Source organism: Xyrauchen texanus, chromosome 24, assembly GCF_025860055.1.
Source record: "Xyrauchen texanus isolate HMW12.3.18 chromosome 24, RBS_HiC_50CHRs, whole genome shotgun sequence".
Classification (NCBI taxonomy): domain Eukaryota; kingdom Metazoa; phylum Chordata; class Actinopteri; order Cypriniformes; family Catostomidae; genus Xyrauchen; species Xyrauchen texanus.
In genome coordinates, this window is record NC_068299.1 from 3434540 (window position 1) to 3460504 (window position 25965).

The 25965-nt window shown below is 38.4% G+C and overlaps 1 protein-coding gene across 2 annotated transcripts in view; it reads left to right on the forward strand.

Annotated features, from left to right (window-relative positions):
- Positions 1–25965, forward strand: part of LOC127617575 (integrin alpha-9-like) — a 116595-nt gene that overhangs the window by 81747 nt on the left and 8883 nt on the right. Inside the window, exons 17-27 of one of the 2 annotated variants that reach the window (XM_052089554.1) lie at positions 3619–3695; positions 5839–5986; positions 11671–11757; positions 12035–12114; positions 12643–12732; positions 13741–13849; positions 14072–14179; positions 18928–19053; positions 19274–19393; positions 19878–19973; positions 23975–24094. In XM_052089554.1, coding sequence (XP_051945514.1) covers positions 3619–3695; positions 5839–5986; positions 11671–11757; positions 12035–12114; positions 12643–12732; positions 13741–13849; positions 14072–14179; positions 18928–19053; positions 19274–19393; positions 19878–19973; positions 23975–24094 — 1161 coding nt within the window. Of the gene's footprint in view, positions 1–3618; positions 3696–5838; positions 5987–11670; positions 11758–12034; positions 12115–12642; positions 12733–13740; positions 13850–14071; positions 14180–18927; positions 19055–19273; positions 19394–19877; positions 19974–23974; positions 24095–25965 lie in introns of those variants that run through there. The other variant, XM_052089555.1, reaches the window with a different exon arrangement.

Consider the following 25965-nt stretch of genomic DNA (forward strand, 5'->3'; position numbering starts at 1 on the left):
TCTAATGAAAGTATTAAAAGATATATGTTATGAAAACCTTGAGTATACACATTTCGTTTAGATTGAACTTTTTCAATATTTGTATATTATGTATTTTGTGACTACTACTTTTGTATGTTGGACATGTTTTGTACATGTTTTCATACATGTTTTGATTGTGGCATGTCGAGCAGCATTTTCACTTTCAGTGAAGGCAGAAAAATGGCTTGCATGGCACATCTAGTTTGGACTCTCTGATGCGTGGGCATACAAAGCATTAGTCAACTTTGCAATATTTTGTCTTTCGCCTGTTCTTCACATTTCAAGCTCTTTACTCTGACTTGTTTTGCAAAATTTTTCTAATACTCCTCACCTTGTTTAAGTTATCCTTGGGCATCTTGCAGCAGTTATGAATGCCAGAATGACCCTTTCCTGTGGTTTAGTCACCACTCAATAATGACTGTTGACTTTTTGTGAGTGGAATGTGGAAGACTGATGAATAAACTTCATAACCCTCCCTCATTCATGTTAGGCCACATGTGTTTTACTCTTAGCTTCGGGAAATGTGGGTTGGCATCTTTCAGTGTGTCAGGAATCCATTACGATGGAATCTGAAGCTATTAGCAACCGTGCCCACCATGCATAGTTTGTCTGTTAAGCTAAAGCAAAGGTGTCAATGTCAAAATCAGTCTAACACAAACACACGGCAATTTCTTGTTCATTACACTTGAAACCATTACTCAAATACTGGGGCTTTGAAGGCCAATCAGACAAATGTCCTGTCGAGTGTTCAAAAGCAATGGTTCTCAAATAGTTTTGGACACAGGCTTTATATTGGACATCAATCAGCGATCCATCACAATACCAAAATTGTTTATTGTACAAAAGCAAACAGAATGTTCTTATAATCAAACATTGAAATCTATTAATGTTACCATGAACTGCATAGTCTAACATGACATGAAATTTACATTTTTACAAATGCATAAACAACAGCAGAAGTGCGCTTTACCCATCAACCCATATTTAATTTGGTTTGGGTAGTATTTTATTTTACATATTGAAGTTTTGTTCATGATTTTTGATGATGCCACAGAACTTGTCCATGTTGGCATCTACCTAGTTTGGCTAGCTTCTACCAAGCAACTAATATCTAATATCGGCTGGTTAAACACATGCACACCAAAACAGATGAAAACATCAGTCATAGAGACGATAGAAGCATTTTAACGGGATAGTTCACCCAAAAATGTAAATCCTCTCATCATTTACTCACCCTCAAGCCATGATGTGTATGGCTTTCTCTGTTAAGCAGAACACAAATGAAGATTTGTAGCTTTTTTAGTCCATACAATGCAAGTGAATGGGTGCCAAAATAGTGAAGCTCCAAAAATCACACAAGTCAGCATAAAAGTAATCCATATGATTCCAGTGATTAAATCATAGTCTCCAGAAGCAATCTGATATTTGTGGGTGAGAAACATAAGTATTTAAGCCCATTTTTACTAAAGATTCTGCTCCCTACTCAGACAGCCTCCACTTTAACTTTTACACTCTTCTTCTTGTGTTTTTGGTTATTCAAATTTTTCATACGTACCACCCCCTACTGGGCAGGAAGAATCATTTCAAGCAAAAATGTACTTAAATATTTATCTGTTTCTCACCCACACCTGTCATATCACTTCTGAAGATATTAATTTAACCACTGGAGTCACATTGATTACTTTTAATCTCCCTTTATGTTATTTTTGGAGAGTAAACATTTTGGCACCCATTCACTTGCATTGTATGGACCTACAGAGCTTAAATATTCTTTAAAAAATCTTAATTTGTGTTAAGAAGAAAAAAATCATACACATCTGTGCCCCCCCAAGATGCCGCCCTGGGCATCGCCCATGCCTTAATCTGCCACTGGATACAATGTGTAGATCCTGAGGTACTGTACTCTTTACAGAGCACATTTGACATCTGGACCGGTGAATGGAAGTCAAACGGCTGCTCCCGGGTCCTAGTCCCTGCCGCATTTAACCTCTTTTAGTGAGACTTATACATAGATGTGACTTACCGTAATTTCCGGACTATTGAGCGCACCTGAATATAAGCCGCACCCACTGATTTTTACAAAAAATATGATTTTGAACATAAATAAGCCGCACCTGTCTATAAGCCGCAGGTGCCTACCGGTACATTGAAACAAATTAACTTTACTCAGGCTTTAACGAAACACGGTGTGGCAGCGGGCGTGGTCAAGCGCCGTCCGGAGAGAAAGCGGTAAGGGCGCTTACACCTGAGCTAAATTATGTGTAACACCGGTGTCTAATTTCAGTAAGCATGGGGAGAGCGACATAAAAGGCAGCAGCCACAGAGCTGAGAGAGTGACACACGCCAGTCTAGTGTTGGCGATAGAAGAATTGAGAAACTTTATAAAATTGATTGTAAACATTGCTGTGGCCATTAAAAGCCTTACCTGGAACGTCAAGTGCCCTGCTGAAAACTGTCACACTGGTACCCGTGTGACAGTTTTCCCAAGAAGGACACGTGAATCAGGGCACTTGAAATTAGACACCGGTGTTAGACATAATTTAGCTCAGGTGTAAGCACCCTTACCGCTTTTCTCTCCCGGACGGGCGCTTGACCACGCCCCCGCTGCCACACACGGCTTGTAATAAAACATTTGCAGTAAACAGTAGCCTACCAAGTCATTGGTCACTATCTTCCTCGTCCTGTGCACTGAAACCACTGAAGTCATCTCCTTCGGTGTCGGAGTTGAATAGCCTCAGCTTTAGTTTAGAGTCAATTCCTCACGCTGCTGTTTCCAGCGTCTTATCATCGACTCATTAAGACCAAGCTCCCGTGCAGCAGCTCTATTTCCTTCTCCAACAGCCAGATCAATCGCCTTCAACTTGAAAGCAGCATCATATGCGTTTCTCCATGTCTTTGCCATAGTGACGGTGACAAAATTACTACCGTAATCAGAATGATGGGAAGTTAGAGCGCGCTCGATTTAATCTAAACAGTAAACAAAAAAGTTGTTTTGACCTTAACCCGCTCGGCAATTTCATTGGTCTAATGAAAGCTTCACGCGCCAAAAAACTGAGCACGTCACAGTATGTTTTTTTTAATAAAATTTGAAAGCGGGAAAAATCCATATATTAGCCGCGTCATTGTATAAGCCGCGAGGTTCAAAGCGTGGGAAAAAAGTTGCGGCTTATAGTCCGGAAATTACGGTATATGTGTTTTATTTTCTCTCAATAACCTGAAGATCAGCTGTTTTTAAACTAACGGCTTATGTCTGATAGGGAAGATAATTGTTTTTATCAGGCAATACATGTATTACAATACAATAACATGCAATGAATGTATTGGTTTGACCAATAAATTGGTGCATCTCTAATCCTTACTGTTATGATATATGTTTGGGTGAAACTTATTTGCATTTATCATTTAGTATTGCTTTTTGCCTGCTGTCCACAACCCTATCAGAACAAACCTGCAATCCATTTTTTGTTTGCAACCCACCTGATGAGAACCACTGCTGTATAGATTCGCACAATAGCACCCTCTAGTATTCTGTCCTGTTTTGGGTAATAATACTGGCAGTTAAGTTGTGTGAACATCCTGTGTTCTGTTTGTCTCTAGACCTGGTTTGAGAAGAACTGTCTGTCAGAGGATTGCGCCGCAGACCTGAGGCTTCATGTGAAACTGCTTCTTTCTGGGTAAAGCTTCTGATGTTCTGCTTTGAACTCTCTTGTTTAACTAGGGATCTGTTCAGCAGCTCATTTACGTCATCAGTGTTGAGTCGCTGTGGGTGTGGACATACGTTTGGCTCTCACCGTATATTGACGTCATTCATTAGTTCTCTCTCTTTAGGAGGTTCCGCTCTCTGGTTCGGAAATGATCCGGACCGCTTTTGTTCGTAGTCACAATCATTTCCTTTAATTGCTTAGATGAGTCATGAGCAGATTTTATTCATTTCCTTTTTGCATTTCATTACAGATATACTATATATTGTAATTCAAAGCATGTTTTAGTGTAATGGCTACAAAACCAAGCAGTCTTGTTCTTATGAATCCATTACAGCTCATTACTGTCAGATAATACAGTACAGTCTTTTATTTACTGTATTAAATTCAGGGTTCCCATAGTTAAGTTACATTTAAAAATGGTGTTAAAATCCTGGAAATATATAAAATCTTAAAAGTCATTGACATTTTGTATTGAATATAATATTTTCTAGGTATTATCTGCTCTGAAATTATTCACAGATTGTCAATTTGCATGCTAGTAGTCTAGTGGAACCACATAAATAAACAACAAACTAAACGGAAGATGTTGCTGCAGTGGCATGGGGTGTAAAGAGGGTGTGTGAAGGTGTGGTGTTATCCTAGCGACTGCGTATTGTGTCCCACTCTTTTCCCATCCGTTTTTCCTGTTTCCTGTTTTTTTCTAAGATAAGGTTAAGGTTAGGTAGGTTTAGGGATAGGGGTTAATGTAATGTGTCTGTGGGACTCTAAATAAACACAATAAACACTGCAGTGATGCCCATATACTGTATATTAGTATTTAAATATGGGTGCAAATAGTATCTGACACTATATGCACTGGGATTTTAATAGCATATACCATTATTTACACCTGGGTCCCAATAGAATCTGATAAAAAGTAATTGGCTGAACATTGCTCTTGTGTAACGTAAAACTTTTTCTTATGAAGAATTATGAGCTAATTGTTCTTTTGAGGCTGTTTTTAACGAATCAAGGGGTGTTCAAAGAATCGGTCAAATTGATTCACAAATTGATTGAAAAATTAATTGGGGAATCTGTAAAATCTTTATCCAGTAATCACAAACATCTGGAATGCCATGTAAAAGTAATAGCAATTCATTGGTCAAAACGTTTGGGAACCCTGTATAGTAAAATAATTATTGTAATACATTTTACAAATTAAATTAGCATAAATTAAAGGCAGTAAATCAACAACTACAATATATTAATACTCTACTAATTTAATAATATGTCAGAAGTGAAAATGTAAACATCATTTAGTACATTTTAATAATATAATACAATTATAATATTATTTAATTTATTTATACATAGTTCTTATATATACATACTGAATACACAGTATATACATACATACTGTGTGTGTGTGTGTGTGTGTGTGTGTGTGTGTGTGTGTGTGTGTGTGTGCGTGTGCGTGTGTAGTATATATATATATAGTGTATATAACGGGTGTGAGGGTGTAACGGTTTATCACCGTCCAAAATGTTACAATGCACATCGTGAAGATGGTACGGTTTAAAAAAAAATAAATCAATGATTATAGTGTATGTTCCATCCAATACGCACAACATCCCAATCCTAAATAACACGGATATACAAATGAACATTGCTTCATTGCACACAAGGAGTTCTAAAATACGATGGCACACAAGCAGGCACAGGTGTTGTACGATGAGTTTGGTGGAAACTGAAACCAGGAGCGGGAGAGACGTGCCTTTTCAGAGAGAGGGATCGAATATCTGTTTGAAACGTGAGAGTGATTTTCCATTTGGTGTCACCATTGCTCTGTTCTGGGCTGATTTTAAGTCCCAGTACATCTCTAATGGATCATTTAGCACTTTTAAGAACAACAAATTTAGCTACATTTTAAAGGAAATGATCTGATTTGCGTATGTCTTTAAAGTAAAAAAAAAAAAATCAACCTTATATTTTCTTGACTCAGGTTTAGTTTAAAGAATCGTGAGCCAAACCGAATCATCTGATAAGTGAATCGTTACACACATAATGTTTTTCGTGACAGGTGTTGTTATATTCACCCTAAGAACGTTCTCTCACATATTCTCTCTTTTCTCAGGCGTTATATCAGACCTCATCTGGCACTTGGTGGAGTGAAAAACATCTCATTAAGTTTAACCATCTCTAATGTTGGAGACGACGCCTACGATACCAACATCTACTTAAACTTCTCCAGAGAGGTCCACTACATCAACTTCTTACAAAAAGTAAGTTAGCGATGTACTAGTCTTGGTACTTCAGAATGTCGACAAAATCTGGTCCACTTTGCAACTTATTATGAGCCAGAACTTCCACTTCACGGGAAGAGACCCATTAATGTAAAATAACCATAGTTTGCTTTTTTATTCTGTATATGGTATTTAGGGATGGCCAAATCTGAATTCTTATTTACTTGTGAAAAACTTGCAATTGCAAGTTAAAACTTTATGCAGCCTGTCTCCCAAATGATGTAATGACTTCTGAATAATTGACCCCTGAATCACGTAAAGCCATCCAGACTGAAGTGTGAGATTTTGATAAAGCTCTTGCAATTTTGTGTGCAAAATGAATCAGACGGTCCGTGGGCATTCTGTCTGAGGCTGAGACTAACTTGCCGTTGAATTGACATAATGCAAAAGTGTGAACTGTTTGAATCTTCATGGTTGGTATTGATGATTTAAGGAGATGGAATGGGAAAAAGAGTGTAGAAAATGGAGAGATATCTAGTCAGTCAGCAGAAAGTTCTGGAAACATCAGGAACTGCACAATGACATATGTGAGCGGCTGCAGATGGCCCGAGTCTTGTTATCTCTGCCTTCTAGAACATGTTTAAACTGACCTCCGGTTCCACATATCTCTGTTACAGCTCCCTTAACGTCTGTTTCCCCTGCTGAAAAGCATTCTGTGCTTATCTGTAGCATGAGTATGAACATGATTTCCTCCTCTGATTTCAGGATTAGTGCAGAATCTCCTCAAAATTGCTGAGCAAACGACTTTAAGACAAACTTTCTTCAGCCAGCAACAATTACTTGGAAAGGAAACTAAGCAGCAAAAAATACATTTTGATAAATATTAATCCTAATTGTAAGGGATAATGTCTATATTAGGCCATGTAATGTTTCTAAATTGTGATTATTTCTGTATTGAATATGATTTTAGAAAAGCTGTAAGAGAAACACAAGAATTGTGGACTGTACATATAAGCAGGTCAGGATTGGGAACTGAAATCGGCCCGGGATTTTACATAGAAACTGGTCCAAAAGTTGTTGTGTTGCTGTCCCTTTCTGCATATCGCTGCCCCTTTCGGCATATCGCTGCGCCCTTTTGTGGCCTGTTCTGCATTACACGGTGGCTCATTTCAGCTTAGTCCCGGTTCTCCCGATGGCTAGTCCACCCCTGATCGGCCCGAAAGTGCGTCGGCCCGACGGGAAAATGACCGGTATGCCAGATAACCAATACAGCCCTGCATTTAAAGGGGACCTATTATGCAAAATTCACTTACATAAATGTGAGTCAGCAGTGTGTGTACATGACCACCCTACAATGTTAAAATCCACCCACTCCTCTTTCTTATATTTCTATGCATCAAAAACCATGTCAAAATGAACGGTTTTAGTTTCTGCTCTAAAGTGAAATACAGTTTTTTTTGCATAGTTTTTATTTGTTATTTTTATGGTTTTAAACATAAACCCCACAAAATGTTGTTAGATTTCTCAGAATATCTTATTTCATTCTGCTTTTCAAGTAGTTTTCTCTTGTTTAAGGATGTTTCGTCTGCCCTTTACAGATTATTTAATAATTTGACAATTTTTCCCCTCTCCTTCAGTTGCAATTCTTTGTTTTCTTTTCCATCTGAATTTCAAAATCCTGCAATGAATTCGGTCGCCTCCTCCATCGTACACACAATTTATCTTGAATGTGTTTTTAAAGTGCTCATATTTCATTCTCTATATCCTTGTGTTTTGATAAAGATAGAGCCCTTAATATTATTTTACCGTCTTAAGTTTCATTGGATAACAGTGGCACTTTCACCCTGTTCTGCGAGTAATCATTTATGGCTGTTTAATAGGACACGTGCAGGTGTGTGTATTGTGGGACGACTCAGGAGCCACATTTTGTGTGCTGTTTTAATACTATATTCGCAGTAAGACCCCTCTAATAACCCCAACGTCTCGAGAAGTCATGTGTGTTGATGCGACCCCTCTACACGCAGCAGATGTCAGGGCAGAATGTCTCCCTCAGGGGTCTGCAGCGCTCCACCATGCACTGAGTGTGAACTTGCGCTTGCCTCTTGTTTTATAGTGGGTCTTGTTGTCCCCATATTTTTCTTGCAACCCAAGCCATCTGCAGAAGTGAATTGCTTTCAGGAGCTCTGTTGCTCCATTCAGGTTGCCCAGAGCTCTCTTGTGAAGAAGCACACACAAAGGAGCCTTTATTAGATAAACGGCAAATTGGTCTTCCATTAGATTGCAGCAAGTGGAGCAAGACCTTCGAAATTAGGGTGAGACCTCCAAAACAATTAGATTTTTCTCAGGATTACTGAAGTGCTAAATGGGGAAGAATCAGATGGGAAGACAAAGTTGAAGAGTTTATTTTAGAGGCACATAGCCAATACATACATCATTTGAGATTTGGTACTGTTTCAGTTTAAGTAATGAAAACATCTCTTTCCTTCCTCTCCACTGCAGTGGAATACAATTACCAATACAGTAGTATTAGTACCGCTGACTACAGTAGAGGACAGTGAAGAGTGGGAAAGCCTTGCAGGAGAGAGACACTACTGTATAACGTTTTTATCGTCTTTCATTATAATCTGCCTCGAAGAAGACAAGCCAGAGCATAAACACGGGAGGGAGTCTTTGATTTACTGAGTACAGTTGCTCCAAAAGGTGTTTGTATACATAAGACACACTTAAGACTGTATGGATGTCATTGCATTCTGTAACAATACATCAAACCAAGTGACATTTGTTTTAAAGAAGGATAGCACAACACAATTCCCATGCAAAACATCACAAAGATAACTTTTTCGGCAGGGTTTTCACTGGTCTTAAAATGTCTTATTTGCCCTTCTGCAGATTAAGGCCTTAAAAAGGCCATGGCATAAAATGTTGCATGATGGATTGTTTTCTTGTTGCATTTAAGTCATTTTAAAATCAGGTTTGATGCAAGTTAAGCTCAATCAATAGCATTTATGGCATAATGCTGATTAACACAAAATATTATTTTGACTCATTCCTCCTTTTCTTTAACTTCGTGAGACCCGAGCATGACTGCTGTGTGTATTTTCCATTTCTCTTTTAGATTTTTAACTTGTAGCACCTAATAAACATGCAAAAAAAAAAAAAAACAATATATATATATATATATATACATTTCTAAAGCAAATAGTTTTCCTAAAAATGTATGTCCACATATGAGAACAGCGGGGCTAAGTTGTGAAAATTTAAATAATACCAAGGAATGTAGGAAGTCGGATTTTTTTTTCAATCATTTGTTTATTATGTTTCCAGGAGTGTTGGTTAATCATATTTTTTAGACGTTATAGACGTTACAGCTGATTTTCTATGAAGCTGAATAAATAATTATTATTCAAAGTAATAGTCAACATCATCCAATCACTGCCAACCATGTTAAAATATCATTTTGGATTATAAAATTCTGAATTTATGTACTGATCCATGTGGTCCAAACATTATCTGCAGACTGAAACTGAAATTTTGGTTGGGTTTTAGGAGTGAAAGCACTTAGTTGCATAGAAAGCTATAGGATGCTCCTTTGCTCCCTATTTATGGCACTTTTCCACTGGACGTTACGGTTCGACTCGCCTCAACTCTACTCGCTTTACTTTTCTGAGCTTGCATTTCCATTGCAGTTTAGTGCCGCCTCAACAAGGGTGGGATTACAGGCTGATCGTCATAGTTGCACGGCCTCTACTGCCGTGACGTCATCTTAAACACGAAACAAACGGACCAAAACAATAACATGACGCTAGCTGTTAGCTACTAGCTCATTATGCTGCATAAAGCAGTTGTTGCATGGTGATTTCACACAAGTGTAACAGTTAAATTGGCCTGGTTGTTTTAGAAGCTTTCCAGTAGCTGGTCAAATAAATAAAGTGAAGCTTTCAAGCAGAGTATAGAGTTAACGTAACAAAATATACCATCCTCCATCGTGGATCAACGCCAGTCCAGGGCACTCTCCCTCCCATTGCTCGCCGGTTTAGATAGCGTCCATTTGGTCAAACCACTTCCACTTTTCCTTGATGGTTTTGTAGTCACTTTTACGTTTCTTTAAAACTTTTCCCTACACTTTTGCTAGGACCGGTTGTAGCCGTGTGCGGCCAACAGCTGAGACACTTCCTGAGAGACTTTATAGTTTTGCTCATTGTTAACGAGTGGACCGTCTGCACCTCGTTTATTGACCATGCACAGCCATTTCTTTTTTCACAATTCAAAATTTGAGTGAACAAATGATACTGTTATCGCTGTTGCTAATTTTAAAACTAGAGGGTTGATGTCATGTGTCGGAAATCCAGTGACGCTGGTAGTGACGATTCTCCCTGACCAATCAGTGATCTACAGGATTTTGACATCACATTTAGTATCGGCTCAGCTCACTTGGAACCTCAACCGAGGTGGTACTAAAAAAAAAGTATCAGTATTTTTTTAGCACTGCTCCTTCATGGAAATCAATGTCATGCTGTTGTGTCAAGTGACAGGGTGCGTCAGAAGTTTAACACTTAAATCAAGTCAACTTTATGTATATAACACATTTAAAAACAACAAAAGTTGAAACAAAGTGCTGTACAGTTAGATTTAAAAGTGAAAGAGAGTACACAAATATATAAAAATGATCAAACATTAAACCGGACCCCGCTCTATTCCAGTAGAGCCATCTTCCAAACCTCTAGGACCTGCTCCATTACTGAGACCACTACCCTGGCCTCCTTGGTCTTCTTGCCAACCGCCTGAACTTCCCTGGCTTCCTTGGTCTCCGGACAGTCCACCTGATCTGCCCTGGCCTGCTTGTTCTCCTGGTTTACATCGGTCTTCGGACTCCCCGTTTGCTTTGCCTTGGGCGCCTGGTTCGTTTTGTCCTTGTTTCCCTTGTGCTTTCTTGGACTGCCGGTTCTATTATGTTCTGCTCCTCCTATGAACAATTTTTTTTTTTTTTTTGTGTGATATTTAGGAGTGCCAGGAGTTGCTCCTTAAAGGGGGTGGGCTATGTTACACCTGGAACTTTTGACCTAGAGGCCACTAGGGTCACTAGATGTATTTAAGACTTTTAGTTTGAAGTTCGGTGTATTGCTTGCAATGTCCGGTTTCCCTCATGATCATTTGTCTTGTTCTCAGTGGTTCTTTGTCTTGTTAACTTGATATCAGAACTGTTCTGTTATTGGTTCCTGTTTAATAGTCATGTCATCTTGCTGTTAGTTTAGTCTCATCATTGGTTGTCTTTGTCATTTGTTTCCCTTGTCAGTGTATTTAAGCCCTCTTGTTTGTTGTAGTCCCTTGTCGAGTATTGTTGATTGTAACTCATTCTTCCTGTGTCCAGTCTATCCATTTCCGAGTTAAGTCAAAGTTTATAGTTTAGTCAAGTCAAGTAATTTCTGTTTGTTTTGAATATCAGCATGGTAAATTAAACTGCATTTTGGGTTCACACTTCAGCTACTTTGTCACTGTCTGTTCCTGTCTTCAGCCTGCCAGTATGTTACAAAACCATGGCTCTTCCTTCTGAAGGCTTTCCTAGTAATTAGTGATTTGTTGGTTTTGTGTTATTTGATTGGGAGGTCACTACAGTCGTGAGATGGTTTCTGCTGGGCTCTCTACAAATCAGTAAATCTGTTCGCTGGTTTGACTGGTTTTTCTCACATTGTCTTTACTGTTTCCTCTGTCTGTTTTGCTTCCAGGAAGAGAAGGGCATTTCCTGTGTGCTGGTAGAGCTGGACTTCCTCAAGTGCAGCGTGGGATTTCCTTTCATGAGGGCACAAACCAAGGTACTATCAACATAAACTGCTTGCTGGTTTAACCGCTTGTGTATTAATACAAATTAATTAAGTTTTACACTCTGTCCTAACAAGGCATTAGACAATAAAGTGAACGTTGCTTGACTTGACACAATCACAGACTATTAAAAGACAAATTACTTGTCGTTGGAACCTTGTCATGTTGCTTCTGATCTGAACAAGGCGTTGCAATATGTTCTTTGTAATAAAACGTTTTTGTATTAATATAATGTTTAATTTTGTAGTTTTAACCTTTTCTTTTTTTCAGTACCATCTATCAATACTTTTTGATACAAGTCATCTATCTGGTGAAAATGAGACACTGCTGTTTTTATTACACGCTAGAAGGTGAGGTTTGAACGGTCTTGAATTAATGAACTTTTTCCCTTTAGAAATACAAGATTGATTTCTTTTCTTAAAATAAACATGGTCCACATCATTGGTCCACATTAGTAAGTACCATAATGTTTGCATTGAACCTAACAAGATAGATTAGACATGAAACTTTTCCCTATTTGGCTATTTTGAGAGAAATTAAGTGCTTGATGTTAAAGTCTTGATGTTGGGTCCAATGCTGGCCAGATGTGTTTCTTTGCACAGAGAAGTCTATTACATGCTAAGTGGTAAAATAATAGCTCTCAGTGAGGCAAACACAACTCCTATAATGTACATTTGGCCATCTTACAGTAGAGGTTGTAATCAAATATGCTGAACTGTTTGTACACCTTTGTAAACAACTACAAAAATTACATTATAGCAAGTGTTTATATGATTTGAAAAGCTTTTATTGATTCTTAGATGTTAAATAGACAATCACTTGTACATTTTAAGTTGTTTTTGTTTCATACAAAACTAAACAATGTGTTGTTTCCTTAGTGCTAATCCAGAACATGACAGCAAACTCCATGACAACACTTTGGAATTGTCCATTCCGCTGGTGCATGAGGTGGACACAACAATCACGGGGTGAACTTTCAATTCACTTTTAAACCATTACACTGACAGTGATCTATTGATACACCAGAGACAGTTATTAGCAGCTGGACACGGTCCAATCAGAATAAGTACAGTTCTTTTTGGCACACGTTTCATTGCAGCTCTGAAGCGTTTAAAAGTTATAAGCTTATCTAAGACACTTGTTTCAAAGAGAAGAACGAGACTTACTGTATATACACAACATGTTCTGCAGAAAGATTAACAGCCAGATAATGAGATACTCCTCCTGTAATGTTATTAAATGAGAGTGCCAGCGAATGCACTTTTATATATAAACATGAACTCCAGACTCAGGATGGCTGGACATGAAATAAGATGTGTCGCAGGTTTGTTCTGTTATCTTTTCCATTAAGGTGTAATACTTGCACCCTGGATATGAATTTAAGGAGCATTTTTTTAATTGTATGATCATTAAAGAAATACAACCATTTATCTTAAACACTTAAATTTATAGTCATTTGCTGACATACATTCTCTGCCATAATATGTAAACCTAGGCTTAGAATAGAATATTAAGAAAAACTGTATATCAGATGTTGCAAATAAAACAGAGGAATTCATTACGGGGCATTTTTTCTCTCACATTTAGAATTTCAAGGGTATTTTTGTCACATTCATGGCATTTTTGCCCCGAGCTTCCATTCATTTCTGACCCTGCCATATAATCATATTTATTTAGGATATTAAAATAATCAAGTTTTAAAGGAGTAAAATGTTTCTTATATCTTTTGTTGTGTCTGATGAAACTCTGCAGTATGTTGTCGCAAAATTTGGCAGATGCTAAAAGGTTGTGTGAGGCAAGATGAAAGATCTTGACACCCAGACTACATTAAATACTGTATGGTTTCACTTGTTTGTGTCAACCATAATGTGTTTTTTACAGTGAAATAGCTAGCATGAAATGATTCACATTAATTATGTAACAACAAATTAACACAATAAAGAATTGCTGTAGTAACTGTATGGCTGTTTTTGCAGCGTGGTGAACCCGACTTCTTTTGTGTATGGAAACTCAGTGGATCTATCAAGCTTCATTCAGCTGGAAGAGCTGGACTGCAGCTTTCAGCCATTAAACTTCACCTTTCAGGTATGGAGGGATGTGTTTCATTGAAGTTTTATATTTTGAATAAAGCAAGAGGCCACTGAAAGTCATCCATTGTTTTACCACCATTAATTTTTAACCAACGTTTTGGTAATGTGCTGGCTTGCCACATTTCAATCTGAGTCCTAAAATAAAGTGTGTGTGTGTGTGTGTGCGCTGACCAACAGATCCCTGCATTATTTGATTTCCCTTGTCTTATTTGTGTAGGTGATAAACAATGGGCCCAGCAGACTTCCAGGCTCCACTGTAGACATCAGGATACCAAACCGACTGGCTGGTAACGGAGCCGACATGTTCCATATCATTGACACACAAGTCAGTTCCTGCCACTATCTGATGTTTATTTAGCTGGGTTTATTTCTCAGTGTCTTCCCTTGAAACAGTTGCACAGCTGTCCATTTTTCGAGAAATGTAGTGTAGATTACATAAAGCTGATCTGTTGCTTTCCTTGCTGATTGACTAAGTTCCTTTAATTTGCAGTGTTTGACATTGATTGGCATTGAATACTTGATTCTGATTGGATGACAGGTTCCAAGTGTATTGATTAATTTTCTATGAATGCACAGCTACAAGGTTCTCCATGTTCGATGACCGCATTACAGTTCCATTTAACTTCAGTACATTCTTTCTAAACCAGTAACAGCAGCCTGGCTGTTTTAAACAAGATACTTGATGCTGTAAGAAACTAGTTCCACACACAAGGTGGAAATGCCCCATTTTTGGTGATCAGATTGCACTTGACCACATTAAATGACAGGTGTAAATGCACCCAAGACACATTGTGAATGGATCGTGATCAGATCACTGAAACCACATTCAGAGGTGGTCAGGAACGGATTCTGACCACATTCATAGAAGGTGTAAATGCAAATGCATTTTTGTTATCCGGATATGACTATGCAATTAATTATGTGATGAGGTTATGCTACAGCGTATGTAAACTTCAACTGTATATGCAAGGCAGGGGTATGTACAGTTATTGAATTAAATATGAGTTAATTTACATATGTACATGACAAACTTATACATTGTTGCACTATGGGAGTCCTGAAGGCAGTTTAAGTGTTCTTATAGAAAATGTTCTGAGAGTAAAAACTGTTCTTGTGCCTAGTTGTCATGGTGCTGAGTGCTCTGTAGCGCTGGCCAGAGGGCAACAGTTCAAAAAGGGAGTGGGCAGAGAGTGATTTTACCTGCACATTTCCTCATTCTTGAGATGCATAGGTCTTAGATGGTGGGGTGGGCAGGGGGGCACCAATAATCCTCTCAGCAGTCCCGACCTGTGGCTGAACCAAACCAAACAGTTATAGATGTACAAAGGACAGACTCAATGACGGCCGAGTAGAACAGTGGCAGCAGCGCCTGTGGCAGGTTGAACTTCCTCAGCTGGCGAAGGAAGTACAAAATCTGCTGAGCCTTCTGCACAATGGAGTCTATGTGGGTGTCCCACTTCAGGTTCTGAGAGATGGTAGATCCCAGGAACCCGAATGACTCCACTGGTGAGGGGGGAAGTGCGGGGGGATTTCCCCTGAAGTCCACTATCATCTCCACTGTTTTGAGCATGTTCAGCTCAAGGTTGTTGTGACCGCACCAGACAGCCAGCTGTTCAACCTACTGTATGCAGACTTATCATCGTCTCGGATGCGGCCAGTGACCATGGTGTCATCTGCAACATTCAGGAGCTTGACAGAGGGGTCTTTTGCAGTGCAGTCATTCGTGTACAGGGAGAAGAGCAGTGGAGAGAGAACGCATCCCAGAGGAGCACCAGTGCTAATAGTGAGGGTCGCGGATGTGATTTTCACCAGTCTCACTAGCTGCTGCCTATCTGTCAGAAAGCTGTTGATCCATGGACAGATTGTGATTGGCACTGAGAGCTGGGTCAGTTTGGTTGAGAGAAGATCAGGCATGATGGTATTGAAGGCTGAACTAAAGTCCACAAATAGGATCCTTGCATAAGTCCCAGGTCTGTTGCGGTGTTGCAGGATATAATGCAGTGCCATGTTGACCGCATCATCCACAGACACTAAAGTGGGTCTAACAGGGGTCCAGTGATGTCCTTCAGGTAGGCCAAAACCAGTCTCTCAAATGACTCGTATATTGAACCGAATCATGAGATAACCGTATCATCCCATTCCTATTATGGACACTTTTAGAATAAGATACATAAGTGGTGTAACAAGGTAGTCCACCTTGTGCATTCTTTTATTTATGCACCTCATCGTGCAGTTCATTAAAGTGATAATCGTTGTATATTTAGATTTTTCAGCTAAATCTACAGAGACAGCCTTTATTTATGTTGTATCTATAGAATCTAAGACAACATGCCATTGTATTCTGTTCTCATACAGTGTGTTAGGCCAGGACAGTTTAGCGGGGTCAACACCCTGCAGGCTTAGAGTAATACAGAGGTAAGAAACAGGCTTTATGGATAGCGCCAAAGTTAGTCTTACAATAAGCTTTATTCCAAGGGTAGAAATTCAGAACCAGCCCGCATACGATGTTGATTTAACCCTTACGTTGGCCATATTGCTAGATCAGGCCAGGGATCAACCTGTTTACTGTGAATGGGTGGACAGGGGAGGTTTAAATCCCACCCTGTATGCCACATATGGAATCACTTACCACGGGATTAGACGGCTTGCATGGAATGATGGAATGGGACACCTGGGGAAAGCTTCTGTTCACCCTGACTAACCTGTGTCACAGTGGCTGTGCCGGGTAACTCGAATCAGGAGGGAGCAGAGGTTCCAGGTTCGCATAGACAAGACAAATACTCAGCCTAATTAAAAATGCACACATGGAGGAATTCCACTGCAAAACATATGGGCCATTTTTACAGAAACAGCTTGGCCCAATCACAGTAACGCAGTTGACTGGCATGCTGATGATTACATTTTTTCTTTTAATTTGCAAGAGTTGTATGCCACAAAATTTATTCCAAAACCTAGTGAAAACCTTACTGTCCACTACAGTGTTCCCACGGTCATGTAAAACCTGGAAATTGAGGTGAATTTTTAAATTGGATGTGCTAACGAGAAGGCTATAGGTTACAGTCTCTCCCGTCAGTCACTAGTGCACCTCTTGCAGGGCCAAAGTGATGTTTGTTCCATTTAAGAGACAATCATTATTTTGGGTCAGCGATGGGTCAAAACAGCTCACAAATCAGTATGAATTATGTTAGTAAATTGGTCTTAATCAAAACTGTTTTTCAATTTCTTATCCAGTAATCACAAATATCTGGAAGGGCTATGGAAAAGTCATGGAATTTCATTGGTCAAAAAGTGTGGGAACTTTGCTTCTACCTTAGAAGTTACCTTCTATGAACATAAACATTTGTCACGCAAGTATACAAACGTAGACTGAAAATCTTGGCCAATGCATTGCAAGTGTGCAATCCCGTTGAACATACTTACGTGAGCTAGCATTAGTGTTGCGGTAAGAAGAGAAAGACTCAATTCACCATTGATTCCAACAGTTTGCCATTAGCTCATGTTGCTAAGCTAACAATTATATAGCTCACACAAATATTAGGTTAAATAAAGCTGTTGTTGACACAGCATTTTCGAGCCATGGGTTCCCTCTGGACATTCTGGTTGGGTTTATAATGGCAGCTTTGGAGCAAAATAAGGTCTGTGTTGTTTATTTATGTTGTAAAGCAAAACGTCCACTTATCTTCAATACCTTATTTTGCTTATAGTCTGAAAACCTCATTATAAAAATACAGGAAATTCCCAAGGGAACCCATGGAGAATTAGCCTTCCGGGATCATCTGCTAATTAACATCACTACTGAACAACTCTGTAGTCCATTTTTTAGATGTCTGATGTTTTCACCGTGCAAATGTAAATAGACCGAGACATATTAGGCTTAAAAATATGTAGCACACACAAATATTGGGTTTAATAGTCAAATTTTTCAGCATTGAACAAAATATATGGAAGACAAAATATTGTCTTCCATCTCGGAGGGCATTTGCCGCTGAGATAATCTTAATGCATTCTGGGATATTCTGTATGTGATGCTGCCAAAACAAAATGCATTCTTGCATTAAAAAAGCTTGACTCTGCAATGAATGGAACAGAATGCAGGTGTCTTTTTAAGAGTTATATTAACTTGACACAGCATCTTAAAAACTTCTTTATAGCAGATTTACAAAGAAGAACAATAAAAAAAAAAATCCAGATGGATGCCAAAAATGTTCTTACAATTTGGCCAAAATCTTAAAAGGCACTATAATTTTGCTGTCTGCTGTTTGGAGCAGGAGTGTGTCTATGATGTGTTAAAATGCTGTCTTGGTAGAAAACTTAGTAAGTTTTAGAACAGAGCTAGATAGCCCTATCAGGACTGGTGTGAAGTTAGCCCATGAATGACTCACTGTTTAGTGGTCTCATAAAATCACGTGTGAAAAAATGCAGTGATCCTTTACGACTCTGTGACTTGAGAGACAACAATGCACGGTCTTTAGATGCTTTCCTCTATGGAGGTCTGGTTGGAAGGTATGGTGGTAAGAGGAAGAGTTGAAGTGTTCCCTTGAGGCAGTGGGGTGGAAGGGCAGCCTGGCATTAAATCACTCCAGATGGGGTAACCTTCCAACCTCTCGCTGGGACAGGACTTCCTTTCGTTATTTGGATTGCTCAGCAGGTCTGAGCTCACTGGATGACTTATAATGTCCGTAACCACCTTCCAATAATCCCACCCAACCAGCTCAGCATACTGCCCTAGGTGCTTTCCTATAAAGACATGCCCCACATCTCACGTGCATGACAAAAAACAATGTTTATAGGAATAGTTCAACCAAAAATTTTAATTTTGTCATAATTTACTCACCCTCATGTTGTTACAAATATTGTATGGCTTTCTTCTGTGTAACACAAAAGATATATATATATATATATATATATATATATATATAATAAAAGCAACAAAAAATATCATACAATATCTTTGTGTGAGGAATGGGCTGAAATGTATGTCGTTATTCTCTTAAAATTTCCCCAAGCCTGAAATTTTGCCTCTGATCAACTTTTTGAACTCTCATAACACCCATACTTCCTGTTTGACTGCAGGTATCTGAAAGCCGAGGGAACTGCACTTGGCATAAAAACCCCACACCCTGCACTATCCCACAAGACAAAGAGAGCATCTTCCACACCATTTTTGCCTTCTTCACCAAATCTGGCAGAAAAGTTCTGGTATGACAAAAACTTACTTGGAGAAAAAAAGTGCACTCTATGAAAATATCAAATGCATTTAACACTTGGTACAAAAAGACATATTTAATTTGTTTGAGAGTCATCTGTGCCAACGCATATGCATTAGTGCACTGGACCTTTGCATTGCATATAATGCAGTTTTGGTGTTTAAAAAAGTGCTGTGTGTGGGTGTATCTTTGATGGTACACTGTGTCAACAGGACTGTGACCGGCCCGGACGAGCATGTCTAACTATTTCCTGCAGTCTGGGTTCTCAGGGAAAAGAAGATGCTGCAAGTATAGAAGTGCAGATGCTACTGAATACTGAAATATTACAGAGGGTGAGTAATGTTTGTATTCAGAACTGCTTCAGTTTTAATATGCAACATTAGTATCAAGGGAGACACTAAAGACACTAGACTCTAAAACTACATTTTAGCTCATTAAGCAGGCAATATCTTTTTCATTAACATTTATATTTCATACAATTTACAAAAAATAAAAAGTTGATGCAAAACAATGATGATCTCAATAGGCATTGAACTTTCAATTAGATTAAATACAACAAATGCAACTAAATTCAGACATGACAAAAGAGAGTTTATCTAATATTTATTTCATTACAAAATCAAAATAAAGACGAAACATGCCACGGTGGGATTGCTGGGAACACTACAGAGACATGACTGTAATGAATGGGGAAGAAGAACTGTCTGAACGATCCAATTCACTACAATGACTCAAACGCTACTTGAAAGAGCAAAGATATAATTAGAAAAAGTGTTTTTATTTGTGTAAATGTGTGTTTTTGTGTGTGGTTTACAGGACAGCTCCTCTGTGTTCCAGTTTGTAACACGAGGTCACATCCAGCTGGACGACAGAGCCATGGAGGTTTCCAGCGGACTGCCACAGGAGATTTCTGTAAGTGATCAGACAAATTAATCATTGAATTCACAAAAAAACAATGAGACTTACAGTGGAGTGAAACAGTCAGAGACCTCTATTGAAAATGCTTCTATTTTGAATGATTTTTCATTATTTAATACCAAGGAAAGAAAAAGCTTACAAACAATATCCATAGAAACAATCTTTATTATGAGATAAAAAAGGGCCAAAGTGCTCAGTGATTTACATCGTCATCAGTGTTTAATACCGAATGTTTTATTACAAATTAAGTGAATAAAAAGTAATACATTATTAGCATGACAATTTGAGTAAAATGGCAAATGGTCTGCACTTGTATAGCACTTTTTTTAACCTTAGCAGTTTTCAAAGTGCTTTACACTGCGTCTCATTCACCCATTCACACACCAATGACGGCAGAGCTGCCATGCAAGGTGCTAGCCTGCCACTGGGAGCAACTTGGGGTTCAGTGTCTTCCCCAAGGACACTTCGGCATGTGGAGTCATATGAACCGGGATTCAAACCGCCAACCCTGCGATTGGTGGACAACCCACATTACCACCTGAGCCAGAGCCGCCCTTTTTTGACAAAGTATTAGTATCTGGTACAGTATGTTTCCGTTTTGCTTTGATGACCGCATGCACTCGAATTGGCATGAACGAATAATACAACATTAGCATTGTTAATGTTTCCTTTGAAGTAGAATTCTGTTCAATCCATATAATTTTTCCATGCACACGGGAATGTGCATTGCTGAAGTGCAGCTTTAAGTGTGTTTCTTTGGGATATCCAGTTTTATGACTTACCTCAGTCATTATTATTTTAAGAGTACGTTCAATTAAGTAGAATCAATAATATTTACTTATAAAGCTTGATGCAAAAATGCTACATATACCGAGAACATTTTAAGTAAATCCAACAAATCACTTTTTTCAGTGTACATGTAATTTACAAGCTAGAGACTTTAGGTAGTTTTCAATAGATGAAAGTGATCAGTTGATCCTCATAGGATCAGTATATCATGAATTCTTAATGTACAGAAGAGAATAGCGTGGTCCTTTCAAGTGAGTTCCGAGTGGCCGTCATTTCCATCAGCAGCTGAAATCTGGGTCGATGTTGCTGTTTGTATGGGAGCGGTGGCTTTTTTTACTCCTCAGCTGTGCTCAAGGACTTTCGCCTTTAAAACTGCAGACCACAGCATGCCGATTGATTGGCAGAACATGGAACCGTGTTTCGGCTGAGTTGACGGCCTCTGCTGCCAGGGGAAAGCCCTGCTCTCAGCTTATTGGGTGTCTGACCCAGTCTCAAACCAGCTGACCCCGCACTTATAGTGGGCCAATTCCAAATAGGGATGTTAAATTGGTCTGCACCATCTCTGACCCCCCAGCACTTAGGAAATGCATCAGTTCCACACTGTCCTAGTGCAGTTCATTATTAAGTTGCAGAAGACAGTCCCTGTGGCAAACTATAGACGCGCCACTCTCATTTACAAATGGAATTGCACGTATGAGCGTTACTACCACATGCAGCCTTCCACTCGCATTGAGTGAGTTTCAACCATATTATTCCCGGCATGTTCACAGCCGCTTAAATACATTGGAAATGACAGAGGGATTGTGATCATTAAACCGTTATATGCTATTATATATTATCAGCTTCAAATCCATCTGACTCAACAAATACTTGCGATATATAAGGGATCTTGAGCAGTCAACTGGTCATGTACATATTGCAGTGAGCTGCTGACTGTATGTTTTCCCACTTATTTCTTGGCTACTTACCAAGTACTGTAAATAAATAAATGGACATGAAATGTTTATTTTAATTTATTTATTTTATCCATGTGATTAGAAGAGTGCAGAGTGATACGAGCAACCCAGTCTAATAGAATCATGAGACCATACCTATATCTTTGCTAAATTACATTTACATGGGTCGTTGTTTGTATTGCTGCAGTTTCCTGGTGAAATGAACACTAGAAGCTCTACAACAATGACTTTTATTCACTTTCACTCAAATCGCGAGTAAAACGGCATCAACTTATAACACATACTTTTCGCTCTGTTCCTCACACAGTGCTATCTTATGACATCTAAACACTTTTACTAATGTGCATTATTCTAACTTTTGCATTACATAAACAACTATATTTACAAGCTTGTTTAAGTGCGATAAAATTTCTCAGTAGCTCAACTGATAGAGCGTTGCACTTGCAATGCAAAGGACCAGGGTACGAGTCTTGGAGAGCATGCGAGTCTACACGTGAGCCGAAAGTGTCATAGAAGCACCACAAAATGACGTTGTTTCTTCAGCAATTGTGTTTTCATATCACGCTTGCATTTTATGACACTAGCGGTTAGGTTTAAGGTAGGAAGGTCAGTTTTGTTGATTTAAAACTCGAAAGAGCATTTACCTTTAAAACCTCATCTGCTTGGGAGAACTTTTAACTCGCTTTTAGCACCTCACAGTGGATATTTCAGAATTGCCGCTATACGTTTAAGAAACTATATAATGTAATTTTACAAAAATGTCACCACAGTCACATAAATTTCATGAGATCAGACTGGATATGAGAGACATGAAACTAGCACAGCTATGCAGGAAATCTGTTGCCTGGGACAGCTGACAATTATATGGCTTAGTGGTCATTATACATTAATACTTGAGTTCAGAACGCTGCTACCAACCAATCCGAATGAAGTGTTCCATAGAGGCAAACTAAATTAAATATTACATTTAGTGTAAATGAACATTGACTAAATTTATGCAATGCTTTCATATTGTATCACCCATCCGGTTTCCAGTGTTAGTCGAGAATATAAACAAGCCTGATATCATAGTAACGTCCTCAAAAACAGCAGTGAATGGCTACTTTCCTAATTCCTACTGTAAATGTGCCTTTACACATTTAATCTTGTCATTGAAGGAGTAGATTGTGGGAAAGTGCCCAGAAGCTGAAATGAGATTTATCTGGGCTGCCATCTCACTTCAGACTGGGATTTTCTGCTAGCTTTTCATGCAACATTTGGATCCAGATCCATTGGTGTTGTTGTCCTCGTTGTGTTTTTGCTATTATGGGTTTCAGAGGTTAAATATTTCCACATTTAAATGTCAGCATGCATTTATGCTATGTAACACATGTGGTACGTGAAGGTATGCTTGTGTACGTGTTTTGAGTGTTATTTAAAGGAAAAGTTAGCCCAAATATTTTTATTTGGTCATCTTTTATTCACCCTTATGTTGTTCCAAACTTGTATTATTTGTTTCCCCAAATTTAGTTGTCCATATGACTTGTGCACTATATTCCAATTCGTATGAAGCCATATGATATTTTTGTGTGAGGGATACACCAAAATCGACTGTAAGAAAATCTTGTCTTTGCTTTTTAAAAAACGTGCATGTTTGCGATACATTATATACCGCATTGAACACTTTGTAAACTGCGCTGCATACTCAACTCCATATAGAAGATAAAATACCCAAACTTTATTGGCACTTGCGTGTATGGTAAACGTTTCAGGTTTGAACAAGAAGCAGCATGAAGAAGATTTGAAAGATAGCTTGTCTTTCTGTTATGTCACTAATTTAATAATCAGACCATTCTAAAGGCCATCTTTTTGAACTTTTAAGTTAATTTTCAATTGATATTGGACCTATCTCAAATAATGAGATAGAAAGTCCACTTGTTAACAAAATATACTTGCTGAAATTCAACAATGTGGGTCAGTGAAAACCTTCACAGACATACAGCACAGTTTGTGTGGATTTGATTTGATGACATTTAAGATTGAAATCTCATTTCCTTTTGATTGAGTCAACCCCAAATATAGACACAGCACTGAAACATTCAGGAAATGACATTATTATTCATACAGTCTGCAAAGTTTGGACATCAGATCTTTGGCCCCAAGGAGAAATTAATCTCTAATATGTTTATTGAACTGTGTCAGATTGTGACGAGCTCTGGTGAATATTGTTTCCTGTGTGTGTATGTTCACTCTCTTTATGTTAATCTACAGCTGGTGTTTGAGGCCCTACACAGTCAGGAACCCAGGGGTTACGTGGTGGGATGGATCATCGCCATCAGCCTGCTCGTTGGAATCCTCATCTTCTTGCTGCTGGCTGTTCTGCTGTGGAAGGTACGGTATCAGAATTCCCGTGATTGTAGGACATGTTCCTGGTTCAACATCCGTGTTGGTTCTGGAACAATGTTCTATTTGGAATAAGTTTAGTTGTGGAGGCTTTGAAAACACTCTAATCAACTTGGGATTTCTCTCTGATTTTAGGGGCAGGTTTATGGTGAGGGTTAGGGCAGGGGTGGGGAACCTTTTTCCTATTAAGGGCCATTTGAGTATTTACAAAATGATTCATGGGCCATACATTTGCTTGCAATTTCTGATTAAGGGTTGAAATTAACATACATGTTCCATTACTTGCTCACGCACCAAGAAAAAATAAAATAAAAAGATATTTCCATTTTTATACAATATTATTATTTTAATTTTTTTTACAGTTAATGGAATTAGGTTTTTTTGGCTTTTCCCAAATGGCCTTGCGGGGCGGGTAAAATGGTTTCACTGATTCCTGATGTTCCCCTCCCCTGGCTGAGGAGCTTGAACAGGATACTTACCGACCTATCATTTCTCTCTGATTTTAGGGTTACAGTATGTTAAGCATAGGGTTAGGGGCTTGAACAACAGTCTTTTCAATCCAGGGATCTGATGAGTTTTTTCTGTTGGCCCAGTCTGTTTAGTGGTTCAGATTTGTACTGGCCCTGTACATTTTCACTGACCTCATCAGGAAAAATGAACATCCAATGAATGTATTTTTGCATCTGTTTGCATGTTTTTTTCTAGACTTATGCCATGTCAATTTACAAAGAAAAGTTTACTTTTCGCATCCCAAAACACCTGTGTTCTGTTCTATTTGTAGCGCTGTTTCTGTTTTCGTATAAAAATGTGTTCGGACTGAACGGCCCTTTACAGATGCTATATGGTGCGACAGCTTTGCTCGCATTTGCAAATAAAAATTATAACTTGCAATAGCATTATTAACCCATAAACACTTATGCAATAAGTAAAAATATTCTTGTTTGAAAAATCAGTAAATTAAGACTATTAGTAAAATTAATAGTGTTGCAATAGTGTTGTCGTGGTAAATTTCAATGGTCGGTATCGATACCAGAGAAATTTAACAGTTCTCGAAACTTATTTTTATACCACAGCAAAAATGTGCTAATATGGTAATGTACTTCTTTAGCCTATTTAAAGTACAAATTCTATGTAAATAATACATTAAAAGATATGCATGTTTCTTCAAGTGTTTCTCAAGCATGCATTGCTTAAGTGTTTTTAAGCAGGGCCCTACTGAAATATATATATTTTTTCCTCCCAATTTGGCATGCCCAATTCCCAATGTGCTTTCAAGTCCTCGTGATCGTGTAGTGATTCGCCTCAATCCGGGTGGCAGAGAACAAATCTCAGTTGCCTCCGCGTCTGAGATAGTCAACTCACGCATCTTATCACATGGTTTGTTGAGTGTGTTGCCACGGAGAAATACCACATGTGGAGGCTTCACGCCATCCAAGCCAAACAAAGTTTAATTTAATTTCATCATCAATATGGTGTCTAATTAAATTAATTCATAAAACCTTTTACAACTTTCAACAAGTAAAAAATAAAACAATTGCTTTTCAAAATACCATTGCATTTTTTTAACCAACTTTTACTCAAAAGCACACTTGTGATATATTGCTAACTACTTATTATTATTATTTATTAATCATTATTAATATTACTAGATTTAATATTACATTTTACTTTACAGCCTAGCTTTTATTTTGAGGTGAGCTTTTGATGGAAGCTTCACTTCTTCTGACAGATAAACAGTTTGCTACATGGCCCAGTGTGATCGTTAAAGCGCAAATGCTGTGATTTTATTATATACAGTATTTACAGTGGATTAGTGCTCTGCTTTGTCATCAGATACAATGAGAATGATTCTCAATGTC